This window comes from Phocoena sinus, chromosome 19, assembly GCF_008692025.1.
Source record: "Phocoena sinus isolate mPhoSin1 chromosome 19, mPhoSin1.pri, whole genome shotgun sequence".
NCBI lineage: Eukaryota > Metazoa > Chordata > Mammalia > Artiodactyla > Phocoenidae > Phocoena > Phocoena sinus.
The window spans coordinates 42,209,707-42,233,305 of record NC_045781.1 but is presented as its reverse complement, the minus strand read 5'-3'; the positions used below and the strand labels follow the sequence as shown (position 1 = coordinate 42,233,305).

The 23,599-nt window shown below is 42.4% G+C and overlaps 1 protein-coding gene and 1 pseudogene across 2 annotated transcripts in view; one reads left to right on the top strand and one right to left on the bottom strand.

Moving 5' to 3' along the window:
* WWP2 (WW domain containing E3 ubiquitin protein ligase 2) overlaps positions 1 to 23,599 on the bottom strand; it is a 151,731-nt gene extending 128,132 nt beyond the window's left edge. Inside the window, exons 1-2 of one of the 2 annotated variants that reach the window (XM_032611982.1) lie at positions 23,515 to 23,599; positions 3,542 to 3,626 (exon numbers count right to left, since the gene is read on the bottom strand). In XM_032611982.1, the coding sequence (XP_032467873.1) occupies positions 3,542 to 3,611 (70 nt within the window). In that variant the 5' untranslated portion in view covers positions 3,612 to 3,626; positions 23,515 to 23,599. The remainder of the gene's footprint in view (positions 1 to 3,541; positions 3,627 to 23,514) is intronic. The other variant, XM_032611984.1, reaches the window with a different exon arrangement.
* On the top strand, positions 1,901 to 2,009 carry LOC116744829 (annotated as a pseudogene).

The following is a 23,599-nucleotide window of genomic DNA, read 5'->3' as shown; positions in this document are numbered from 1 at the left end:
GGAAGATCCCACATGCCGTGGAGCGGCTAGGCCCGTGAGCCATGGCCGCTGAGCCTGTGCGTCAGGAGCCTGTGCTCCGCAGTGGGAGAGGCCACAACAGTGAGAGGCCCGCGTACAGCCAAAAAAAAAGAAAAAAAAAAAGACAAGCCAAAATAAAGGTCTCAAGTTTATCTAGAAAGTTTATTTACTATTTGATAAAATGTAAATGTCAGTTTCTTATACATGGAGTCACATCTTCACATAGGATTTAGCTTTTAAAGTCAACAAATAAGGCAAAAAATCACATATTTCCAAAATTATACCCCTGAAAAGCTCTTAGGAAGGCAACAGAATAAAGTGTGGCATATTATCCTTCTATAGGTTCCAAACAGCCAGTTTTTTGCTTTGCTGTGCTGTGTTTTCAGTGTTCCTTCAGTTAAATATCAGATAAAATAGTTGGCTTACGTTTGAGGACCTTAGTGTATTTAAAAAGTGTATTGTAAAACTCTAGGACTGGAGGAGAAGGATAACTTGGGAGATTGGGATTGACATATACACACTATTACTATATATAAAATAGATAACCAGGGCTCCCCTGGTGACACAGTGGTTAAGAATCCGCCTGCCAATGCAGGGGACACAGGTTCGAATCCTGGTCAAGGAAGATCCCACATGCCACAGAGCAACTAAGCCCGTGCGCCACAACTATTGAGCCTGCGCTCTAGAGCCAGAGAACCACAAGTACTGAGCCCACGTGCCACAACTACTGAAGCCCTCGCGCCTAGAGCCCATGCTCCGCAACAAGAGAAGCCACTGCAATGAGAAGCCCGTGCACCACAACGAAGAGTAGCCGCCGTTCGTGGCAACTAGCGAAAAGCCCGCGTGCAGCAACAAAGACCCCATGCAGCCAAAAAAATAAATAAACAAAATTAATTAAAAAAATAAATACAATAGATAACTAATAAGGACCTACTGTATATAACACAGGGAACTCTACTCAATACTCCTTAGTGACCTATATGGGAAAAGAATCTTAAAAAGAGGGGATATGTGCATATGCATAACTGACTCACTTTACCATACACCTGAAACTAACACAACACTGTAAATCAACTATACTCCAATAAAAATTTTTAAAGATAAAAAATAAAAAAATAAATCTCTAGGACTGCACTATGAGAGGCACAGGGAACTGAGGCAGAGAGAGGGGACAGCATAGCAACAGCTCCCAAATTACACCAGAGGCTCTATCCACAAAATGCACAGGAGGAAGAACCACCCACACTGTTTAAATGGTTGCTTCTCTCCTCTTTCTCCCCCACCATTTTCCTGGATGGTATTATCAACTCCCTATAGCTTAAGTGCATATATAACGAGGTGCACCTGTATTATCAAGTTAGCTCTCTCCACACTAGTGAGAAAATACACATCAGGGAAAGGCAAGAGAGAAATCTTTAGAAGTCAGAGCCTGTTCCTGAATAACATGGTCCCAAAACAGGGACCTCAGGATATCACCAGTTTCCATGGGCAGGCTTCTGTTCTGACCTAGCCCTGCTAATTATTAGCTAGGCAGTAAAGGCTGTAGTCTCAAGTTCAAGACCCTACCAGTTCACTCTAATCCTTCTCCCTTCTCAAAAGGGCTGGAACAGCCATGAGACACCAAGAAAGTAATTAAAATGTATGAAAACTATAAAAAAAAACAATAACTCAATAAGAAACAGCCAAAGAATAGACACAGGCAACCCACAGAAAAGGAAATACAGATTTACTTAAACATATGATAGGACACTAAACATCACTTATCATTTAATGAGAAATAAAACTATGCTGAGAACACAATTTTTTTTTTTTAACCAACCAGACTGGCAAAGATAAAAAAAAAAAAAAATCTGACAACATATCATGTTGGTAAAAGTGTGGGGACTACAGCCGTACCACCCTGAATGCCCCTGAACTCGGAAGCTAAGCAGGGTTGGGCCTGGGTAGTACTTGGATGGGAGACCGCTTGGCAATACCAGGTGCTGTAGGCTTAAAAAAAAAAAAAAAAAAAGATGATGTGGGAAAAGGAGCACTCATTGATAACAACAGGTTCCCTCCAGGCGAGGGAACTGGGGAGCTGCAGGAACGGAAACAATTGTAAACTATGTGAGTGTGTGAAATAAATGAATAACATTTCCATTTTTCAAACAATAATTTAAAAATTTGGACCAAAGATACAATTTTGCCTCCCAATGATCACGTTGAGAGGCCTGAGCCCAGATACTGAATGCCACTCCTCTCTCCCCGAGCATCTTGTGGTCCCGTGACTCCTCCTCCTAAAGCTACTGGAGCAGCAGGCTTTCATCCGTGTGATATTTACTGAGGCCTCACTATGTGTCAGGCACTGTTCTAGGCTTTGGGGCATCAACAGTAAGCAAAACAGACAAAAACCCCTGTTCTCGTGGGGCTTACATTCTACGGAAAGAGATAGTGAATAAATGAAATAGATTCCAATAGGTCAAACATTAAATAGTGACAGGGGCTGATAAGAAAAAGATAAGGTGATGAAGGGGAGAGACATGAGGGAATCAGGGTAGGGAGGCTTTAGATGGGGGAATCAGGGAAGGCCTCGTTGAAGAGAGTGACTTCGGGGTAAAAACCTGCAGAAAGTAAGGAAGCAGACCAGGTAGATAACTCAGCCAAAAGAGCATTTCATTCAGCGGGAACAGCAAGTGCAAAGGCCCAGGGGTGGGAGTGTACCTGGTAGAGGCAATGAATAGCACGGGAGGTCCACGTGGACCTGTGCATCTAGCCAAAGAGGAGTAAATGTGGAACAGGAAATGAGAAATGGAAGGGGTCATATCACGTGGGATCTTCAGCTTGTATGCGGAGTGAGATAGACAGTCCTTGATGTGTTTGAGCAGAGAAGTGACAAGAGCTGGCTTACACTGTAACAAGATCACTGGCTGCTGTGCGATAAACAGAATGAAGCGGGGCAAAGGGCAGAAGTAGGAAGCCAGGTTAGGAGGCTACCGCCTTAATCTAGGGCAGAGATGATGCCAGCTGGTGGGTCAGCAGGGGTGGTGAGAAGTGGCTGAACGCTGCCCACATTTTGAATGTAGACAAAACCAGATTTGCTGAATACAGGATATTGAGAAAAAAAAAAAATCAGGTCAGTTCCAGGCATGTCACATTTTAGACGTTTACTAAGCCTTCAAGTGGAGATGCCAAGTGAGCTACTGGATATACAAACCTGGAGTTCAGAGACAAGGCCAGGCTGGAGATACAAATGTGGCAGTGATCCTACTATTTGGTGGCATTTAAAGTGATAAGGTTCGGATGAGCTCACCAAGGGAATGAGCGTAGATAGAAAAGAGCCCTGGAGCAGGAAGGATTCGCCATTTTATATAATTCTTTCCAAAAGTTCTTTTCATCCCCCTCCTCTTCAAAAACTCCAGCTATAATATGACAACCCTATAAGAATGAATAGTTATGCTCGTAAGCCAAAGTGTGGTATAATTCCACCTCTTTCCCAAAGATGGGGCTGGACCTGAAATGACAAACTTCATACAGTGCCACTCACCTTTCAGAATAAGCTGAGACTTCTCAAAAGGCAGGGCCACCCCTGCCCGGCTGGAGCTGGCAGATGCCATGTCATCACCAGGAAACTGAAAGACAAACAAAGCAGCAGGTTTAGAGGATATCTGAGAAGAGACTGAGGAACTGAACCCAATTTTAATATCTAAGTCTAAAGAGATAGAAGCAAGAAAATATAAACATCCAGGACTTCTCTAGTGGTGCAGTGGTTAGGAATCCACCTGCCAATGCAGGGGACACGGGTTGAAGCCCTGGTCCGGGAAGATCCCACATGCCACAGAGCAACTAATAAGCCCGTGTGCCACAACTACTGAGCCCGCGTGCCACAACTACTGAAGCCCGCACGCCTAGAGCCCGTGCTCCTCAACAAGAGAAGCCACCGCGATGAGAAGTACATGCACAGCAACAAAGAGTAGCCCCCTTCACTGCAACTAGAGAAAGCCCACGCGCAGCAACAAAGACCCAACACAGCCAAAAATAAATAAATAAATTTTATTTAAAAAAAAAGAAAATATAAACATCTAAGCAACTGCAGCCACGCTGCTTCAGGCAGAGTGGTGTCTGTCTTGTAATGAGTACTGAATCTGGGTAGCACTTGGATGGGCTAAGAAGGACACAGCACTGCTATATCAACCTCTTAAGGATGGAGAGCCTAAAATAATATCTCCAAAAGGAAAGTCACAGTTCAACAATTTTTTAAAAAGTAGGGACCTTCCCGGCAGTCCAGTGGTTAAGACTCTGAACTTCCACTGGAGGGGGCACGGGTTCAATTCCTGGTCGGGGAACTAAGATCCCAAATGTCTCACGGTGTGGCCAAAAAATAAATAAATAAAATTTTTAAACATTAAAAAAAATTCTAAAGTAATATTAAACCAATCTTTTAAATGGACAGAAGATTTTAATAAAAGTTTCTCCAAGAAGATATACCAGTAAATGTGTTTATTGGCCAAGGAAAAGACAGACCAGGATTCAATCTACATCTTCTGATTCCAAAGCCCAACATTCATCCAGTCGACTACTCTGCTATCACCTGGATGTGCACATGGACCTGGCCAACAAAGCACATGAAATAATTTTTGATGGACCTCATTAGCCATAAGGCATCCCCGTCACTCCATCTTGGCTAGAAGCAGAAGTCTATCTTGCATTTTGAGTGGATCTTTTACTCATACATAATTGTGTAACATCGTCATTTGTCATTTGGAAAATATTTGGTTCACTGAGTTCTATAGATATTCCAAATGTTGACCCATTTCATTATACCCTATCCAAAATATCACATTTGTGAATGTCACCACTGATCTCATCAGACAAGTTTTTGAGTATTGGGAAGCTGTCAAGCTCTTTGTGGTAGATGGAAGTGTTCCAAATTTCTAATTTTCACTTAAAAACTCATATTCTATCATTGGCAACAAGCACTGTCAGTTGTTTTCCTTGAAGTGACAGGCTTACTTCATTCATCTTCAGGAAAATGTCTGCCAAACACCCAAATCTATTAACGTTAGTTTATCTGTTGATTTTTTTTTAAAGTAAAAATGGTATTTCATGAAAAAAGCAACTATGTAATACAGCTTTTAATTCAGTCATACAGTGCTTTTTCTCAGCACAACAGTTATACTTCAGTATGCAGGAGAACCTCAGGTCCTCTTTGCGCATTGACAATACTGAGCTTCTGATACTCGCCCTCAATCCTGTTCCACATCTCAGTTAATGACAACTCCCTCCATCCAGTGGCTCAGGCCAAAATTCTGGGGCTCATTCGTGCTTCCCCTTTCCCTCTCACACCCCACATTCAACCCATCAATAAATCCTATTGATTCTACCTTTAAAATATTTCTAAGCTCAAACATTTCTCTCCATCTGCACTGTCACTGCCTTGCTCCAAACACCATCATCTCTTAGCTGGGTTATTGTTTTCCCTGCTTCTGCTCTCTGCCCCCTTCAATTGAATTTCTATGTTCAGCAAGAGTCCTGTCTTTTAATATGTAATCAGATCATATCACTGTGCTATTCAAAAGCTGGAAGCTCTCCAGTGGCTGCCCATCTACCTCCAAGTCCTTGTAATGACCTTAGAGGGACTGCGTGATACACTACCACACACCTCTCTGACCTGGCCTCCCATTTCTTTCCCCTCTCTCTACCTTCCCCATGGGCCTCCTCGCTGTTGCTTGAACATGCCAGCCACGTTCCCCCATCAGACTTCTACCCCTCTGTCTAGAATTCTCTTTTCCCAACTGTCCACATATACAGCTTATTCCTTCACTGCCTTCAGGCATTAACTCAAATGTTGCTTTCTTAAGGGGCCTTCCCTGGCCACCCTGTCAACCTCACCTCTCCACACACTCTGTACCCATCCTTCCCTAGTTTACATTTCTGCCTTAGCATTTATCACTGACACGGTTCATAGTGTATTGACTTCTTGTGTGTACTGTCTCCCTCCTCTAGAAGGTAAGCTCCATGAGGGGTGAGATGTGTGTCCCCCTCTTAGCCCTGTAGCCTACTATCTGGAATAGTGCCTGGCTCCTAGTAAGAACTCCGTATTTATTGAATGAATGAAGAGGTGCATCAACTTTCTGAAATTCAAAAGAATAATGTTTTGACTCCCTTGAAGTTTTTTTGGTAAAGCAATAAACATATCAACTCTTTTACCCATCAGATTAGCAAGAGATCAGAAGTCTGACAATAGTGTTGCTGAGAAGCCTCACAGGCTTCTGGAAGCAGTGCAAGTTAGACGGTACCTGGCAACCTCCGATAGAGTTAAAGATGCATATATTGTAGTTCCCAGGATTCCACTCCTAGGTATTTGCCAGGGGAAAATCTTGCAACAAATGCAGAAGCAACCATGTTCAAAATGTTCATCATGGCAATGTTTATAACAGCAAAAATTTATAAATAACCTAAATGTCCATCAATGAGGGAATGCATAAATTGTGAAATAGTTATAAAATGGGATGCTATATAGTTCTTGAAATGTATGAATTCAACTTATATGTACAAACCCCAAACTATAATACTAGAACTAAAAAAAAAAAAAAAAAGGAAGTGATAGCTTAAGTGTAGGGCAATGCCATTGGTATACACTTGAACTTTCACAAAACAATTGTATCTACTGTTGTGGACACACATAAATGGTATGAAAGTATAGAAGCATGGATGGGAAGGAACCACACCAAGTTCAGGACAGAAGTTACCTCTGGGGTAGCGGAAGAGGGAGCAGGGGAACTGGAGTGAACAGAGAGACCAAGGGAACTTCGACTGTATCTGCAACATTTCATGTTTTAAAGGAAGAAGTTCTGAAGCAAATATGGCAAAATGCTACTGTTCATTAAATCCAGATGGTGGTTTTCATGACTGTTTGTTATCTTATTCTCTGAACCACTTCATATGTTTGATCTTTTTCATAATTTAACAATAATTTTAAAGGGGATAAAAAGATGATATCTTGAATAATGAAGGAAAGATTAATGATTGTAAATTAAGCCTCGGGGCTTTTAGTAACAGATTAAAGCACTAAAAGCTGGAAATCCATTACTTATAGACTTTAAAAAGAAAACAATTTAAAAATGTTTACATCTACTGGGACTCATTCTAAGGGTAGAAGCAACTTGACTAAGGGTAGTTTTTAAACTAGCTTGTTCTCCCTGAGCTTTAGCTGTTTTTAGCCTTTGCTCTGAACTAGAGAGAATTCTGGAGAATGAAACGCAAAGCCCTCGCATGGCCTGTTACAGGGGAGAAAGACCAAACCTTTCGATCTATACTTCGTGGCTCCAAAACAAAACCAATCAGATAAATTCCAGAGGCGGCTCCGAACAAAACCAACAGGGAAAGTAGTAGAAATAGAGTAGATAAGACTACCATGTTTTCTTCCTCCCATGTCTTTCATAATTACAGGCCACTGTTTACTAACAATAGCCCATGTTATTTATGCACGGCTTTGTCTCCAGATCCATTAGCAAGATACCACCCTGACACTACAAGGTAGGTATCTTTTCTTTTCTTTTTTCTAAATAAATTTATTTATATTATTTATTTATTTTTTTGGCTGTGTTGGGTCTTCCTTGTTGCGCACCAGCTTTCTCTAGTTGCAGCGAGCGGGGGCTACTCTTTCATTGTGGTGCGCGGGCTTCTTATTGTAGTGTCTTCTCTTGTTGCAGAGCACGGGCTCTAGGCGCATGGGCTTCAGTAATTGTGGCCTGTGGGCTCAGTAGTTGTGGTGCACGGGCTTAGCTGTTCCACAGCATGTGGAATCTTCCCGGACCAGGGCTCGAACCCGTGTTCCCTGCATTGGCAGGCAGATTCTTAACCACTGCACCACCAGGGAAGTCCGGCAGGCGGATTCTTAACCACTATGCCACCAGGGAAGCCCCAAGGTAGGTATCTTGAATTGAACCTTTGCAATCCATGTATAAAGACAAATAACCATTACTGTTGAAGGGAAAGTACCCCAAAGTACTTACAATTTCTGTCTCAGGGCCCCATATTGGACAGGGTTTCCAATGGGCATGAGGTCCAAACTCCTACTAGCCACTTTAGGAAGCTTATGAAACCTGAGACCCAGATTTTACTCTACACCTGTCTCAGCAACACAAATAGATGACTCTGTACATGCACTCAAGTAATTTTTTCCCCTTCTAATAGTGATGAGAAGTGTTTGCATTCAAATCACTTCCAAAATAACTGAGTTAGCATAAGCCTGGGGCAGGCAGGGGGAGGAGGGAGAACATGTTTAAAACATCACCAAAGGTTATAGATGCTCAATGAATTTCATTATTCAAGGAAGTCATGGATTTATCAGGAGAAAAAGGGGGAAGCCAGAACTAAGTGTGGTAGATCTACCCAAATTTCTTGAAAAAAAAAAAAAACATTATCCTCTGAACTTAACCTCTATGTAAATCTCGACAAGCACTTTTTAAAATAAAATATAAAATAACAGAGTAGAAAATATTAAAGTACACCATACATAAAGGAAAGTATTATTTCATAAAAAGTTTGTTCAGATAAATGTATATTTACATCTTCATGTATATTGGGTCATGATATAAAATATGTATATGTCTTACTAAAGATTGTAGTCAAAACCTCTCGAGAACAACTGCTCTACAACAATCCTATCTTACTTAGGGTTTTGGATTAGAGAGACACAAACACTAAGCAAATAGACAAACACTAGATTGGGGACTAACTAGTCACTCAGAGAAATGCCATCAGTTTATTATTATCATTTTAGGTCTGAGAAATTTTCCCACATCTATGTAAAACAGTATTTATTCAATCATTCAATACGTACTGAGCATTTATTCTGTACCATATACTGTTTTTGGTGCTAATGATACATCAATGAATAAAACATTAAAAAAAAATTCCTACCCTGTAAGATTCTCCTGGTAAAGAGCCAAGAATGATCCTGGCTCTGACAGGGGGATGGGAAAAGTAACCATTGTGCTGTATGCCCAGAGTGTTCTCTAACAGCAGCCTTCACTCCAGGAAAAGGACTCTACCAGGACTTATCCCAACTGCGGGGGAGGAAATTTCCCTGAGGCCCCCTCTAGACTTCTTATCGCACTGAGAAAGGAAAACAGTTCATAAACACTTGTAAAGGTCACAGCCCAGGGACAGAGACCCACTAAAAGACTGAGATTTAATCATAAAATTATAAAATGCTTTCCCTCACCCACACTCTGCCACCATATCGAGGGTCCAATAAAATAACAGTGGACTACAGCTGAAAGAGCTAAAAGGTGTATACTCTATTTAAGAAAGGGTTCTTAGGGAAGACCAGAGATTACAGGGGAGACAAAAACAAGGATACTAGCATAATTTGAGGCCTCTGGTACCTACAATTACATCAATCATGAAACACAAGCCAACTCCTAGCCAGATTACACAAAACTCCCAACTAGATAAAGGCCTATTCACCTCAGTTCCTATTACCTAATACATCCTGCCTGGCTTTCAGTTAGAAATTATAAGTTATGCTAAAACGTAAGAAAAAATAGTGTGAAGAGACAAAGCAAGCATCAGAATTAGACTCAGATATGACAGATTTTGGAATTATCAGACAGGGAATTTTAAATAACTATGATTAATATGTTAAGTGCTCTAATGGAAAAAGTAGACAACATATAAAAACAGATGGGTAATGTAAGCAGAGACATGGAAACTCTAAGAAAGAATCAAAAGAAAATGCAGAACATGGTAACAAAAATGAAGAATGCCTTGATGGGCCCATGAGTAGACTGGATGTGGCTGAGGAAAGAATCAGTAAGCTTGAAAATATATTAACAGAAACGTCTCGAACTAAAATGCAAAGAGAAAAAAAGAATTAAAAGAAAATACAGAACTGCCAAGAACTGTGGGACAATTTCAAAAGGTACAAAATACACATGACTGGAATATCAGAAGAGAGAACAGAGCAAAAGAAATATCTGAAGTAATATGGTCAACAATTTCCCAAAATTAACGACATAACACCAAATAATAGATCCAGGAAGCTCACAGAACATCAAGCAGGATGAATACAAAAATCAAAAAATAAACTTAAAAAAGAAGCAAGGAGAGAGTGCAGTGAAATATTTAAAGTGTTAAAAGAAAAAACCCGGGACTTCCCTGGTGGTCCAGTGGTAAAGACTCCGCGCTCCCAATGCAGGAGGCCTGGGTTCGATCCCTGGTCAGGAAACTAGATCCCACATGCACACTGCAACTAAAGATCCTACATGCCACAACCAAAGATCCCGCACGCTGCAACGAAGATCCCGAGTGCCGCAACTAAGACCTGGTGCAGCCAAATAAATAAATAAATATTTTTTAAAAGAAAAAACCCAACCCAGAATTTTGTATCCAATGAAGTTACCCTTTAAAAGTGAAGGAGAAAAAAAGACTTTCTCAAACAAAAACCTGCCCTGCACGAAATGTTGAAAAGAAGTTCCTCAGAAAGAAGGAAAATGATATAGGTCAGAAACTTCTACCTACACAAAGAAAAGAGCATGGCAGAAGGAATAAATGAAGCTCCAACCACTGGCTTCTTTATACAGTAAAAGACTAATGCTTACGGGAAGGGCATATGTGGGAAGCGGATACCAAATAGGGAACAGACAAGAGAACTAGAGAGGTGACGAGAGGTATGGGGAAACACCATGCAGTGAAAGAACACAGGAATTTGGGAGGGGGTTGGAAGTAGAAATGTTGAACATTGTGGACAAGGCAAGTCTCACTGAGAAGGTGACTTCTGAGCAAAGATCTGACACAGGAGAAGGAGGGAACTGAGGATATCTGTGTTAGAACATTCCAGGCAGATAAAAGGGCAAGAGCTAAAGCTCTTGAGATGGCTGCATGTCTTGAAAGTGTAAGGAACGAAAGGGGGCCAGCGCGGCTGGAGGGCAGTGAAAGAGGAGGAAGAAGATAGTGATAAGAGATGCACCTGGAGAATTCCCTGGCAGTCCAGAGGTTAGGACCCTGTGCTTTCACTGCAGGGGGCATGGCTTGGATCCCACAAGCCACATGGTGCAGCCAAAAATTTTTAAAATTAAGAAAAAAAAAGATGCAACTGAATTTATCCTGTTAGGTAAAATCATCCTTAATGAACTATGAAATGCCTTGGAGCAGTGGTCCTCTATTCTTTCTACACATTTGAATACCTGAAGAGCAATAAAAACAAAACGAAACAAAAAAAAGCCCCACTGACAATCAAACCCTAACCTCAGAGATTCTCATTGGATTGGTCTGGAGTGGGCCGGGGACAGCTGTGTTATTTAAAAGCTACCCAAACGATTCCAAAGCGAAGTTGTGGCGAGAACCACTGGATCAGTGTTACTGAATCAGCTGAGGCTTCAACTAATTTGAGTGCACTGAAAGTAGGACTTTACCTCTATCAGAAGGCTCAAGGTTAAACTAAAATTATGTCCCAAAATTGCAAATGAAAAAGTGGGGGGAACTTCCTGGTGGTCCAGTGGTTAAGAATCCACCTTCCAATGCACTGGATGCGGCTTCAATCCCTGGTCGGGGAACTGAGATCCCACATGCCGCAGGGCAAATGAGCCCACATGCCACAACTACTGAGTCCTTGAGCCGCAACTACAGAGCCCACATGCTCTGGAGCCTGCAAGCCACAACTACAGAGCCCGCATGCCACAACTACTGAGCCCACACGCCACAACTAGAGAGGCTGCATGCCACAATTACTAAGCCCGCGCACTCTGGAGCCCGCATACCACAACTAGAGAGAGGCCCGCGTGCCGCAAATGAAGAGCTGGCACGCTGCAACAAAAGATCCCGCTTGCCGCAACTAAGACCCGACGCAGCCAAAAAAAAAGAAAAAGAAAAAGTGGGGTGATATGTAACTCTAGGAACAGAATACACTGGAGGAGCTGTTCCAGGAGTGGTTCCAAGGAGACTAAGTATTGCACCACCTTCCTTGATGCCAACTTTTCCCACAGAGAGTCTTCCAGGGGCTTTCAATGAACATGACAGATTAAACACCTATATTTATCTCTGCTCCCTTCTCAAACCCCATCAAAATGTCAGGAAAGAAACACAAAGAACGTAAACTCACTAAAAAAGAATGGAAAAGGAAACAACAGAGATGGCAGCAACATTTTGGAAAGTGGCAAGTGAGTCAAAACTGAAATCTAACTGCCTGCGATGGGGGAAGTGGGGTTAAAAACAGGAAGGCTGGTAAAAACCTGCATGGAAAAGAGTCCCAGACTCCAGTCCCCACCCACCTCAGCTAGGCACTCATCCCTCCCTAATCCCAAACAGAGTGTTAAATTTTAATCTCTGGATAGGTTAAATCAGACCTGAGAACTTAAGGCATGGTTGAGAGTAGGGATAAGGCACCATATTGATCCAGGGAGATAAGAGAAAGTCTATATCATGAACTATGAGAGGTTTCCCCATCCCCACTTACCTTCCCTCATTTGGGTCCTAGTACACTTAAGCATACACAACTGTGGAGAGACTCACAGAAAACATGTACTCCTTAACGGTCACTCCGACCCCCAAGAAGTGTACACAGTACACCGCAAAAAAAAAAAAAAAAAAAAAAAAAGGGCAAAAGATTTAAGCAGACATTTCTCCAAAGAAGATATACAAATAAACAATAAGCACATGAAAAAATGCTCAAACACCATTAATCACTAGAGAAATGGAAATTAAAACCACAATGAGATGCCACTTCACACAAACCAAAATGGCCAAAATCAAAAAGCATACAATAATAAGCACAAGCGAGAACTTGGACAAATTGAAATCCTCATACACTGCAGGCAAGAAATGTAAAATGGTGAGCAGCTTTGGAACAGTTTGTTCAAAAAGATAAACACAGAATTACCATTAAGATCCAGCCATTCCATTTTTAGGTATACCCCCAAACGAACTGAAATGTGTCCACACAAAAATTTGTACACAAATGTTCATAGCAGGATTATTTGTAGTAGTTAAAAAGTGGAAACAACCCAAACGTTTATCAACTGATAAATGGATAAACAAAATGTAGTATATCCATAAAGTGGTATATTATTTGGCCATAAAAATGAATGAAGTACTGTTTCATGCTGCAATATGGATGAACCTTGAAAACATTATGCTAAGTGAAAGAAGCCAGAACAAAAGACCCAATTATCATATTTCATTTATATGAACTATCTAGAATAGGTAAACCCACATAAACAGTAAGTAGATTAGTGGTTGTCCAGGGCAGAGGGTTGGGGGTCGGAGTGACTGTTAAGGAGTACACGTTTTCTTTTGGGTGATGAAAATATTCTGGAATTGGATAGTGGTGATGGTTGCACAACTTTGTAAAAAATACTAAAATCCACTGAACTGAACATTTCAAACTGGTGAATTTTAAGGTATGTGAATTATATTTCAATTTTTTTAACTCATAGTTAAATGTAACTGTGGTCAGAGAAAACCTCAAAACAATTCAGATAGATAAGAGAAAATGTTGCATCCATGAAACAAAAACAGAATGTAATTTTAAAGGAAGAAAGGAAGGTAGAGAGGGAAGTTGGTTGGTTGGTTGATTCAGAGAATAAGAAAATGCTCTTGGAAAGGACAGATCTCATAGCAGAAACGAAGTTGATAAAGTGAGGACATATTCTAAGAAATAGAACCAAAAGAAAAAGAAGATGGTAGATAGGAGAGAAAAGATTTTTTTTAATTCTTCCTTTTTGTTTTCTTTCTTTCTTTTTTTTTTTTTTTTTGCCATGCAGCTTGCAGGATCTTAGTTCCCCGACCAGGGATCAAACCTGGGCCCACAGCATTGGAAGCTCGGAGTCCTAACCATTGGACCACCAGGGAATTCCTAACACTTTTTTAAAATAGTAGATTCATTTAAAATGTCCAATGTCTGACTTAGTCCAGAAATAGAAGAAAGACAGCAAAGAAATGTTACAGATTTTTCTTAAGCTGAAGGATATACAGAAAGAATCTGAGTGCCCAGAACAATGAATGAAAAACAAAAACAAAAAAACACACTAAGACAAAACGTCATGAAAGTTCAGAACACGAGAACAAAGAGTATACACGCTTCCAGCCACATTTACAAAGAACAGGAATCAGAATGGCATCAGACTTCACAGTACTACTGGATGCTAGAAGACAATGCAATGCTTCACATTTCAGATAAAATTATTTCCAATTATTAAATAAAATGATTAATCCCAATTTATAATTAAAAATTATTTCCAATCCAGAATTCCATAACCATCAATCAAGCATGACAGGAAAACAATGATATTTTCAGCTTTGTAACGTGTCAAAAAAATTGCTTCCAAAGCTCATTTTCTTAGGAAGCTACTGAAAGATACGCTCTAGGGGAGTAAATGAGAAAGTTGGAGGACAGTGTGTATTCACATGGGAGAGGCAAAAGGAATTCCCAGATTAACGATGAAGAGAAATCCCAAGGCATTACTGTCCATTAGCCTAGAGAGCAACCAGTCCAGATGAGAGAGTTCATAAGATGTGTCATCTTTAGATGAAAGAAAAAAACTGACAAAATAGATTAGATGAGGCATCTGATTGCACTGAAAGAAGTATTATTTTAGCTCTACCAGAATGTTTGGGGCTGAGGTAGTGATAGGTACACAGAAAATTATGCAAATGAAAAAATCAGGAAATAAACAACTCTAGTAATAACAAAAGCTATTATGAGAAAGGAAATGTAATCCTAATACACAGTGTGGCTCAGCTGTGAATAATATTTATAATCAAAATAGCATGAACAATTTAATCAAAACTTGTGATATGGCTGCAATCAGAAGGTGGGGGTAGAAGAGTACATTTGTGGAGACTGGCCAGAAAGAGAGCTCAGCATCCATCCTCAGTGGTTAAAAGGCAACAGATAAAACTGACAAGCTAAGAAATGATGGTGTACGGATGCCATTTAGAGAAGCAGAAGTCTATACCAGAAAAGAGCTCAAAGAGTTAAAAAGCAATAGATAAGGGCTTCCCTGGTGGCGCAGTGGTTGAGAGTCCACCTGCTGATGCAGGGGACATGGGTTCGTGCCCCGGACCGGGAAGATCCCACATACCGCAGAGCGGCTGGGCCCGTGAGCCATGGCTGCTGAGCCTGTGCACCAGGAGCCTGTGCTCCACAATGGGAGAGGCCACAACAGTGAGAGACCCGCGTACCACAAAAAAAAAAAAAAAAGCAATAGATAAAAATGACAAGCTACACTATTTACAATAGCCAAGACATGGAAGCAGCCTAAATGTCCATCGACAGATGAATGGATAAAGAAGATGTGGTACATATACACAATGGAATGTTACTCAGCCATAAAAAAAAAAACAAAATAATGCCATTTGCAGCAACATGGATGGACCTAGAGATTATCATACTAAATAAAGTAAGTCAAAGAGAAAGACAAATATCACATGATATCACTTACATATGGAATCTTTTAAAATGATATAAATGAACTTATTTACAAAACAGAAACAGACTCACAGAGATGGAAAACAAACATGGTTACCAAAGGGGAAAGGGCCGCGGCAGGAAGGGATTAAATTAGGAGTTTGGGATTAGCAGATATAAACTACTACATACAAAATAGATAAACAACAAGGTCCTACTGTATAGTACAGAGAACTATATTCAGTATCTTGTAATAAACTATAATGGAATATATATATGTGTGTATATATATATAACTGAATCACTTTGCTGTACACCAGAAACTAATAGAACATTGTATATCAACTATACTTCAATTAAAAAAAAAACTGACAAGCTAAGAAATGATGGTATAAGGATGCCATTTAGAGATGCAGAAGTCTATACCAGAAAACAGCTCAATGAGTTAAAACTGATTGACTCTGCAGAACAAGAATCAAGAACAAAAGGGAGTGAAACAAGGAAGTGCTGTTGCGTTATGAGCCGTGTAATGCTATTGGACTTTCTAAACTAAGTGCGTGTGTTATTTGGGGCATATATAAAATTTAAATTCAAGAAAGGAAAAAGGGTCTCTTCAAATCAGGTCGTAGGATGATGTCCTTATTTAATTTTTACAAGAGCACCCAGTCTACATTTAATTAGTGTAGTGGGTTGAACTGCGGTCCCCAAAAGATATGCCTAGGTGCTTACCCTCTTGGAACCTGTAAATGTGACCTTATTTGGAAATAGATGTAATTACGTTAAAGCTCTCAAGATGAGACCATCCTTTAGGGTGGCCCAGTGTCCTTATAGGAGACAGAAGAGAGAAGACACAGACACAGGGAAGAAGGCCATGAAGACATGGACTGAAGAAATTCCCTGGGTGTCCAGAGGTTAGGACTCGGCACTTTCACTGCCATGGCCCGGATTCAATCACTGGTCAGGGAACTAAGATCCCGCAAGCTGTGCGGCCAAAAAAAAAAAAAAAAAAGACTGAGTCTGAGATTTGAGTCTCACAACCTCAAACCCACAAATGCCTAGAGCCACTACGAGAGGCAAAGCAGGATTTCTCCCCCAGTGCGCAGAAGGATCTCAGTTCTGCTGACACAGTTGACACTTTGATTTGATTTCAGACCTCTGGCCTCCAGACTATACAGGAACAAATTTCGGTTGTTTTAAACCACCAAGTTTGTGATAATTTGTTACACACAGGAGGAATTGGAAATTAACACGATTAAGGACAAAGGCTTTTAGAAGATGTGGATTTCATGACAGCAAGCTGAAACTGAAAAGCCTCTTCCAACAACACATCCTTGGGGCACTAGATTTCCATATCCACCTGGACCCAGGCCCGGCTGTAACCTCCCTTAAGAAATAACCCCTGCAGGGATTTCCCTTGTGGTCTGGGGGTTAAGACTCCACACTCCCAATGCAGATGGCCTGGGTTCGATCCTTGGTCAGGGAACTAGATCCCACATGCATGCTGCAACTAAAAGATCCTGTGTGCCGCAACTATAGACCCAGTGCAGTTGAAATAAACAAATATTTTTTTGAAAAAACAATAATATTCCATTTGTAAGGACAGACCACATTTTGTTCATCAATTCATCAGTCAATGGACAACTCAACATTTGTCTTATTAGGAAGGGTTTTCCTTTTTTTTTTTTTTTTTTTTTTTTTTGCGGTACGCAGGCCTCTCTCCCATTGCGGAGCACAGGCTCCAGACGCGCAGACTCAGCAGCCATGGCTCACGGGCCCAGCCGCTCCGCGGCATGTGGGATCTTCCCGGACCGGGGCACGAACCCGTGTCCTCTGCATTGGCAGGCGGACTCTCAACCACTGTGCCACCAGGGAAGCCCCCCCCTTTTTGGGGGGTGGGGGGTTCTTTTTTGTTGTCGTCGGCTGAGCCACGCGGCTCGCAGGATCTTAGTTCCCTGACCAGGGACTGAACCCAGGCCACCACGGTGAAAGTGCCGAGTCCTAACCACTGGACCTCTAGGGAGTTTCCAGGATGGGTTGATTCTTGAAGCCAGGGGACTATAACGGTCAAGGGCACCTTCGGCAAGAGGGCAGCCAGCCTTCTGACTGTACCTCTTCCAGACCCCTTTGATTCACCCCATCCAGTCCTGAGCCACAGTCAGTCTTTCAACAGATGCTCATAGACCCCACTCTGTGCCAGGCCCTGGAAATACAAAGCAGAATGCCACAGGGCCCCTGCCCTCTGGGAGTTCAGATATCTTACTCTAAGAGTCCCCCATTAAATAAATCCTCGAAGAGCTTCTGGCAGGAGAAAGCAAACACATGTCAGATTTAGCAAGTGACAGTTCTTGCAATATCTGAAGGACCTGATTATTCTTATCACCCAACTTCGGCAAGAACCTTTCAGACCAGTAAATCTTTTGGAAACAAATAGGCTTCACCAGTCACTAGCCGTTGAGTGGCACTGGACAAGTTACTTCTCATCCTCTCTAAATTTCAGTTTCCTCATCTGAGACATGAACCTAATGATAGCACTACCTTATAAGATTATCATAGGGAATAAATGAGTTCAGGTAAAGCAGCCAGCAAATACTAAGTGCTCTTCAAGTAGTACTACAAGCTAAACTTGTTCTTCTTGATGTTGAAATTCTAGGCTCTGAGATTCCTGAAATTCTTGACCCAGCTTTGAGTCAAGAAATCACTGAACACTGATCTTGACACGAAAGAACCTGTGTAGCAGATGAGGCAGGGGAGAGCAAAAACGACTCAACAGCACTAAGAGTTTATTTTTAATTAGGCCACTGTGGAAACAGGCAGTGCTTCTTACTTATAAGTACAGACCCACCCTGTATCCACTTCTTGAAAGATGCGGATGAGAAGGGTCTGTTCAAAAGATTCTTCCTTCCCTCCATCCTCTCATGCTTTTCCAAGGCTGATGATTCTTTCTCCGCTTCTTTCTTCTGTTCAGCATTGAGTTACCTTCCATTCCCCGAAGGCCCATATTGAAAAACAATCAAACAGAACTGAACTTGGCCAAATGCCATCTGTACAAAGACCAAGCACATAAGAAGAGAGGGAGGGAGGGACATGGGAAGTCACAGCATTGGAAGCGCAGTGGAATTATAAGCTAGTAATAAAAGAGACTGGGGAGTTCTCTGGTGGCCTAGAGGTTAGGATTCTAGGCTTTCACTGGCATGGCCCAGGTTCAATCCCTGGCTGGGGAAGTGAGGTCCCGCAAACCGCACGGCACAGCCAGAAAAAAAAGAAAAGAGAGAGAGAGACTGGAAAGCAGTTCTAAGGACAAAACAGGAAGCAAAAGGCATGGGTGACACAGAGAGAAAGAGGACCTGCCCAAGGTCAGGGCTGCCAAGTCTTGATATTCAGTATATTCCTAGAAATGGTGATTAACACTTGACTGAAAGCACTGAATGTTTGTTTTCAAGCTGCTGTGGTGGTGAGGCAGGAACAGGGGACTACAACCTTCTCAAAAAGATTCAGTTGGGGGCTTCCCTGGTGGCACAGTGGTTGAGAGTCCGCCTGCCGATGCAGGGGACACGGGTTCGTGCCCCGGTCCGGGAAGATCCCACATGCCGCGAAGCGGCTGGGCCCGTGAGCCATGGCCGCTGAGCCTGCGTGTCTGGAGCCTGTGCTCCGCAGCGGGAGAGGCCACAACGGTGAGAGGCCCGTGTACCACAAAAAAAAAAAAAAAGATTCAGTTGGCTCTTTTTAAGAGAAACAAGATCTTCCCTTTTGTCCCTACCTCTCAGAAATTCCAGAGTCTATAATAGTCTGAAGCAACCCAAAGTCACTCACTGACTTGATTCCAGTGGAAGGTGATGTTCATGCATCTACTACTGCATATCTTACTGACAGAAGCATCAGATCTGGGCTCAGAAGACTAAGGTTCAAATGCCAGCTCCTCCATCTCTTAGCTATGTGACCTCATGCGCAGGTCACTTCACCACAGTGAGGTTGTTTGTTTTAAATCTATAAAACAGCAGGATGCCTGGCAACAACATACATTCAATAATGTTAGGTAGAACCAATATTTTAAACATTAAAAAGCCATTACCCATCCTTCCAAGCTGTCTCTTTCCCATCCTTCTTGGAGGTCTCTAAACTGGTTGCCAACCCAGAAAGCCTGACGAATTCCAGAAACTGGGACTTATATTGATTTCAGCGGCACTACAAAGATGCACGCTTGGAAGAGTAGCCTCCTTAGGAAGAAAAGAGACCCATTAGCTTGTGGTTTTCAAAACGGTCTTTAAATGAAAAGTGAAAAGGAGAGAAAACAAAGTTCCCCAAGATATAATGCAATGCTTTGCTATACTTAAAATACCTACTAGTATAATAGTATAAAGTGAGATTTTTGTCTCAAAATTGAACTTCTAGCACTACTCTTGGCTATGTATCCACACTACGCCCTAAGTGACCTCCCTCAGTCTCTTAGCTCTAAATATCATCTTCATGCTAACTGCTTCCACATGTACATCCCCAGCCCAGCCCGGCTCCAGACTTCCTTATCTAACTGCCCATGACACCTTCACTTGTTTTTCTACTGGGCACTTTACGATCAGTGTGAAAGAAATTCAGCCCCCAATTCAGTCTTCCCATTTCAGTTAATGGCAATTCCATTCTTCCAGGTGTTCACACCAAAGATTGCAGCATTGCCGTGACTCCCTTCTTCCTCTCACATCCCACCTCCATACATCCTGTTGGCTGTACTTCAAAATATACCCAGGGCCCGACCGCTGCTGGCCACCTCCATCACTATCACCCAGGCCATCCTTCACCTGGATCACGGCAGAAGCCTCTAAACTTGTCTCCCTGCTTCTACTCCTCACTCCTCTTTGCTTTCTCCACAAGGCAACCAGAGTAAGCCTGTTAGAAGGCAGGATGAAACATGTCCACTCCACTGCTCAAAACCCTCCAATGGCCCAACTCACTCTGAGGGAAAATCAACATCCCCACGAGAGCCTGCAAGGCCCCCACAACCTGCCCATCTCTCCCTTCCCCCAACGCCTCTCTGACCTCATCCTCTCCATCCCCCCTTCACCACCCCCTCCAGCCACACGGTCCACTAGCCTGCCAGGGGTGGCCCTTCCTTCGGGCTTTTGAGCTTGCTCACTGTGTCCCCATTTAGCCACATGGCTCATTTTCTCACCTCCTTCAGATCTTTGCTCAACTGTCACCTTCTCAGGAAGACTTTCTAAGGACCCTCTTCAAAACCGCAATGGCAGCCAATAACCCACATCCTGCCTCCCTACTTTATTACAATGTAGTGTGCATTTTTCTTGGTTATTTTGTTTATTGTGCCTTTCCCCACTAAAATTTAAGATCCACAAGGGCAGGGGTTTTTGCCTTCCTTGTATACTATAGTCCTGGTGCTCATAATAGCACTGTCCAATATAATTTTTAATTTTCTAGGAAACATTTTAAAAACTAAATAGGGGACTTCCCTGGTGGTGCAGTGGTTAAGAATCCGCCTGCCGATGCAGGGGACACTGCTTCAAGCCCTGGTCCGGGAAGATCCCACATGCCGTGGAGCAACTAAGCCCATGTGCCACAACTACTGAGCCTGCGCTCTACAGCCTGTGAGCCACAACTACTGAGCCCACGTGCCCCAGCTACTGAAGCCCGCGCGCCTAGAGCCCATGCTCCGCAACAAGAGAAGCCACCGCAATGAGAAGCCCGCACACCGCAATGAAAAGTAGCCCGCACTCGTTGCAACTAGAGAAAGTCCACACGCAGCAACAAAGACCCAACGTGGCCTAACATAAATAAATAAATAAATTTAAAATAGGTACAGCTAAAAAAGGTACAGCTTTAAAAAAATTTTATTAAAAAAATAAATAAAAACTACAGAGGAAATTTCAATTCTATTGTATTTAACCCAATAAACTTTAAATGTTATGATTTATAGCATATATTTATATTTATCATTTATTATGATATTTCAAAAAATCAATGAGATAGTTTACCTCTTTTTTTTTTCATATTAAGTCTTCAAAAATCTGGCGTGTATTTTATACTCATAGCCTACCCCCAGTGTTCAACACTGGAAAGTGACCACCATACTGGACAATGCAACTCTAGAACAATGCCTGGTACAGAGTAGGTACTTATAAATATTCATTGAATGAAAAAAATGTTTTCCCAGGAAGAGGCAGCTACGATATAGCACAGGATTTTCTAAACTTCAGTTACACTCCATATTCACAATTTTTGCTGTAACCTGTACTATTTTTCCCTTAAAATGTCATACTTTGTCCACTTGAAAAAATATTTTAAAATAAAACTTTATGTTGCCTCTATAAATGGAAAAGAATGGGTCTAAGGATAAAATGACGGGGCGTGAGTCCCTACTCAGTCACTCACTACTTCCAGACTCTAAAGCAAGGACTTCACTAAGCCTCAGTTTCTTCATCTGCAGAATAGGGACAATTCCAACCTTCACAGGATCATGGTGAAGATTAAATGAGATGCTGTCATAAGCTCTTTACAATTGGGAAAGTAGTCATTAAATAAAGGAGACTGAGAAGCCAACCCAAGCCTTTTCCTCATGCCTGTCATTTTCACATGGACCAATAACAGAAAATGGCAAGCTTGTCTGACAAAGAAGAGCTAGGACTTAGGTTCAAATCTCTTGTCCTCCACTTACAGGTCTGTGACCTTTAGAAATTCATTTATTCACCAAACACCAAGTGCCCACAACATGACAAGGCACTAGGCTAGGAGCCAAATAAGTCAAATAAGATATGAACCCTGCCCTTGAGGAATTTGCAGTCTAGCAGGGAGAAAGAGACCAGCAGAGAAGAAAAAGCAAACAACTGTCAAAAAATCAAGTCATCTCTCTTAGGTCTGTTTGTTCACTGTGAAATGGGAATAACACCTTCCCAATCTAACTCACAGAGCTGCCACAAAAATCAATTTTTAAATGTTTGTCAAGTACTCCAAAAACCTGAACTCATTATACATTAGCAAAGTACTTTTCTTTTTCCTACTTGTAACCCAAAACAACTCCGGCTCCTGCAAACATCCAGTTTGAACATTCACTCCAATTGTACCACATCTGTGAAATTCATTCCACTTTTGCAAATGTTAGTAAACATAAGGAAAAAGAGGATAAACAGCTTTAGCACAGATATTTAATATCAAAATTATGATCCAGGTCACAGTTCTAAGGAACAAAACACAGACCTCTCAGTCAGCTACCTAGTTACAGTTTGTCAAGATAAGCAGTCACATGGTAAAGGAAACTGAATAATTTAAACTGAAGAAAGAGGAAAACTCATGAAGCAGGGAAGGTAGACAGTGTCCAAGGTTACAGCAGTCTCTGCATTGGTGAGGTAATGCTGGGATTAGGTCGTGCTCAACGTGGTAGGCTAAAAGCCATTTTATGGCCAGAGCAAAGTGCCCACACTTTTTCTTAAGCCTAGAAGTTGATCTGATCTAAGAAAAATCTCAAAGAAAGATGATCCCAAGGGCTAGGTTCCCAAGAAGTGGAAACCCTACCCAAGCAGGAGTAAGTGGGTGTGACGAAAGCAAGATGATCAAGATTCTGTGATCCTCCCTGAAGTTTAAAAACTGAATGGGACCAAAATCAAAGTCTCGGGTACCAAGCATTTACAAAGAGGAAGGAAAGAAAAGACTCTCAGGAGCAGTTCAGGCTGCATCTTCATACTGATTTCTCCTTCTTTCCCCCCATGTCACTCGCCCAATTTCAGGCGACCCATTCCAACTCAGTCCCAAGTCGCCCCTTCCCCTTGTTCCGATCCCTGCACAAAGGTCACTCCTCTTCATCCCTGGCACCTAAGACGCTTTCCCCTTCCGGGAGGACTTGCTGGCCGCCGCACCCATGACTGCCTTCGCGCCCACCTGTGAGCAGCCCCCGCGCACGACCCGCGGCAAGCCCACACCTCTCGGGCGGGAACCGGGACACCCCTCCTCGGAGGCCGGAACCGCCGCGCCAGGCCCCTCCCACAGGAAGCCGCCGCCCCCCAGCGCCCTGGCCGCGCCTCCCCCGGCCCACCCCGCGCCGCCCGCCACTCCCGGACTTCCCCGCGCCCCCGCCCGCCCGCCGCGCCCCCAGAGCCGGTGCTCGCTACCTGCTGCGGCCACAGAAGCGGCGCCCAACTCCTCTCCCACTTCCGCCTTCCACCGCCCGCACTCGGGCCAGGTCACGTGACCACG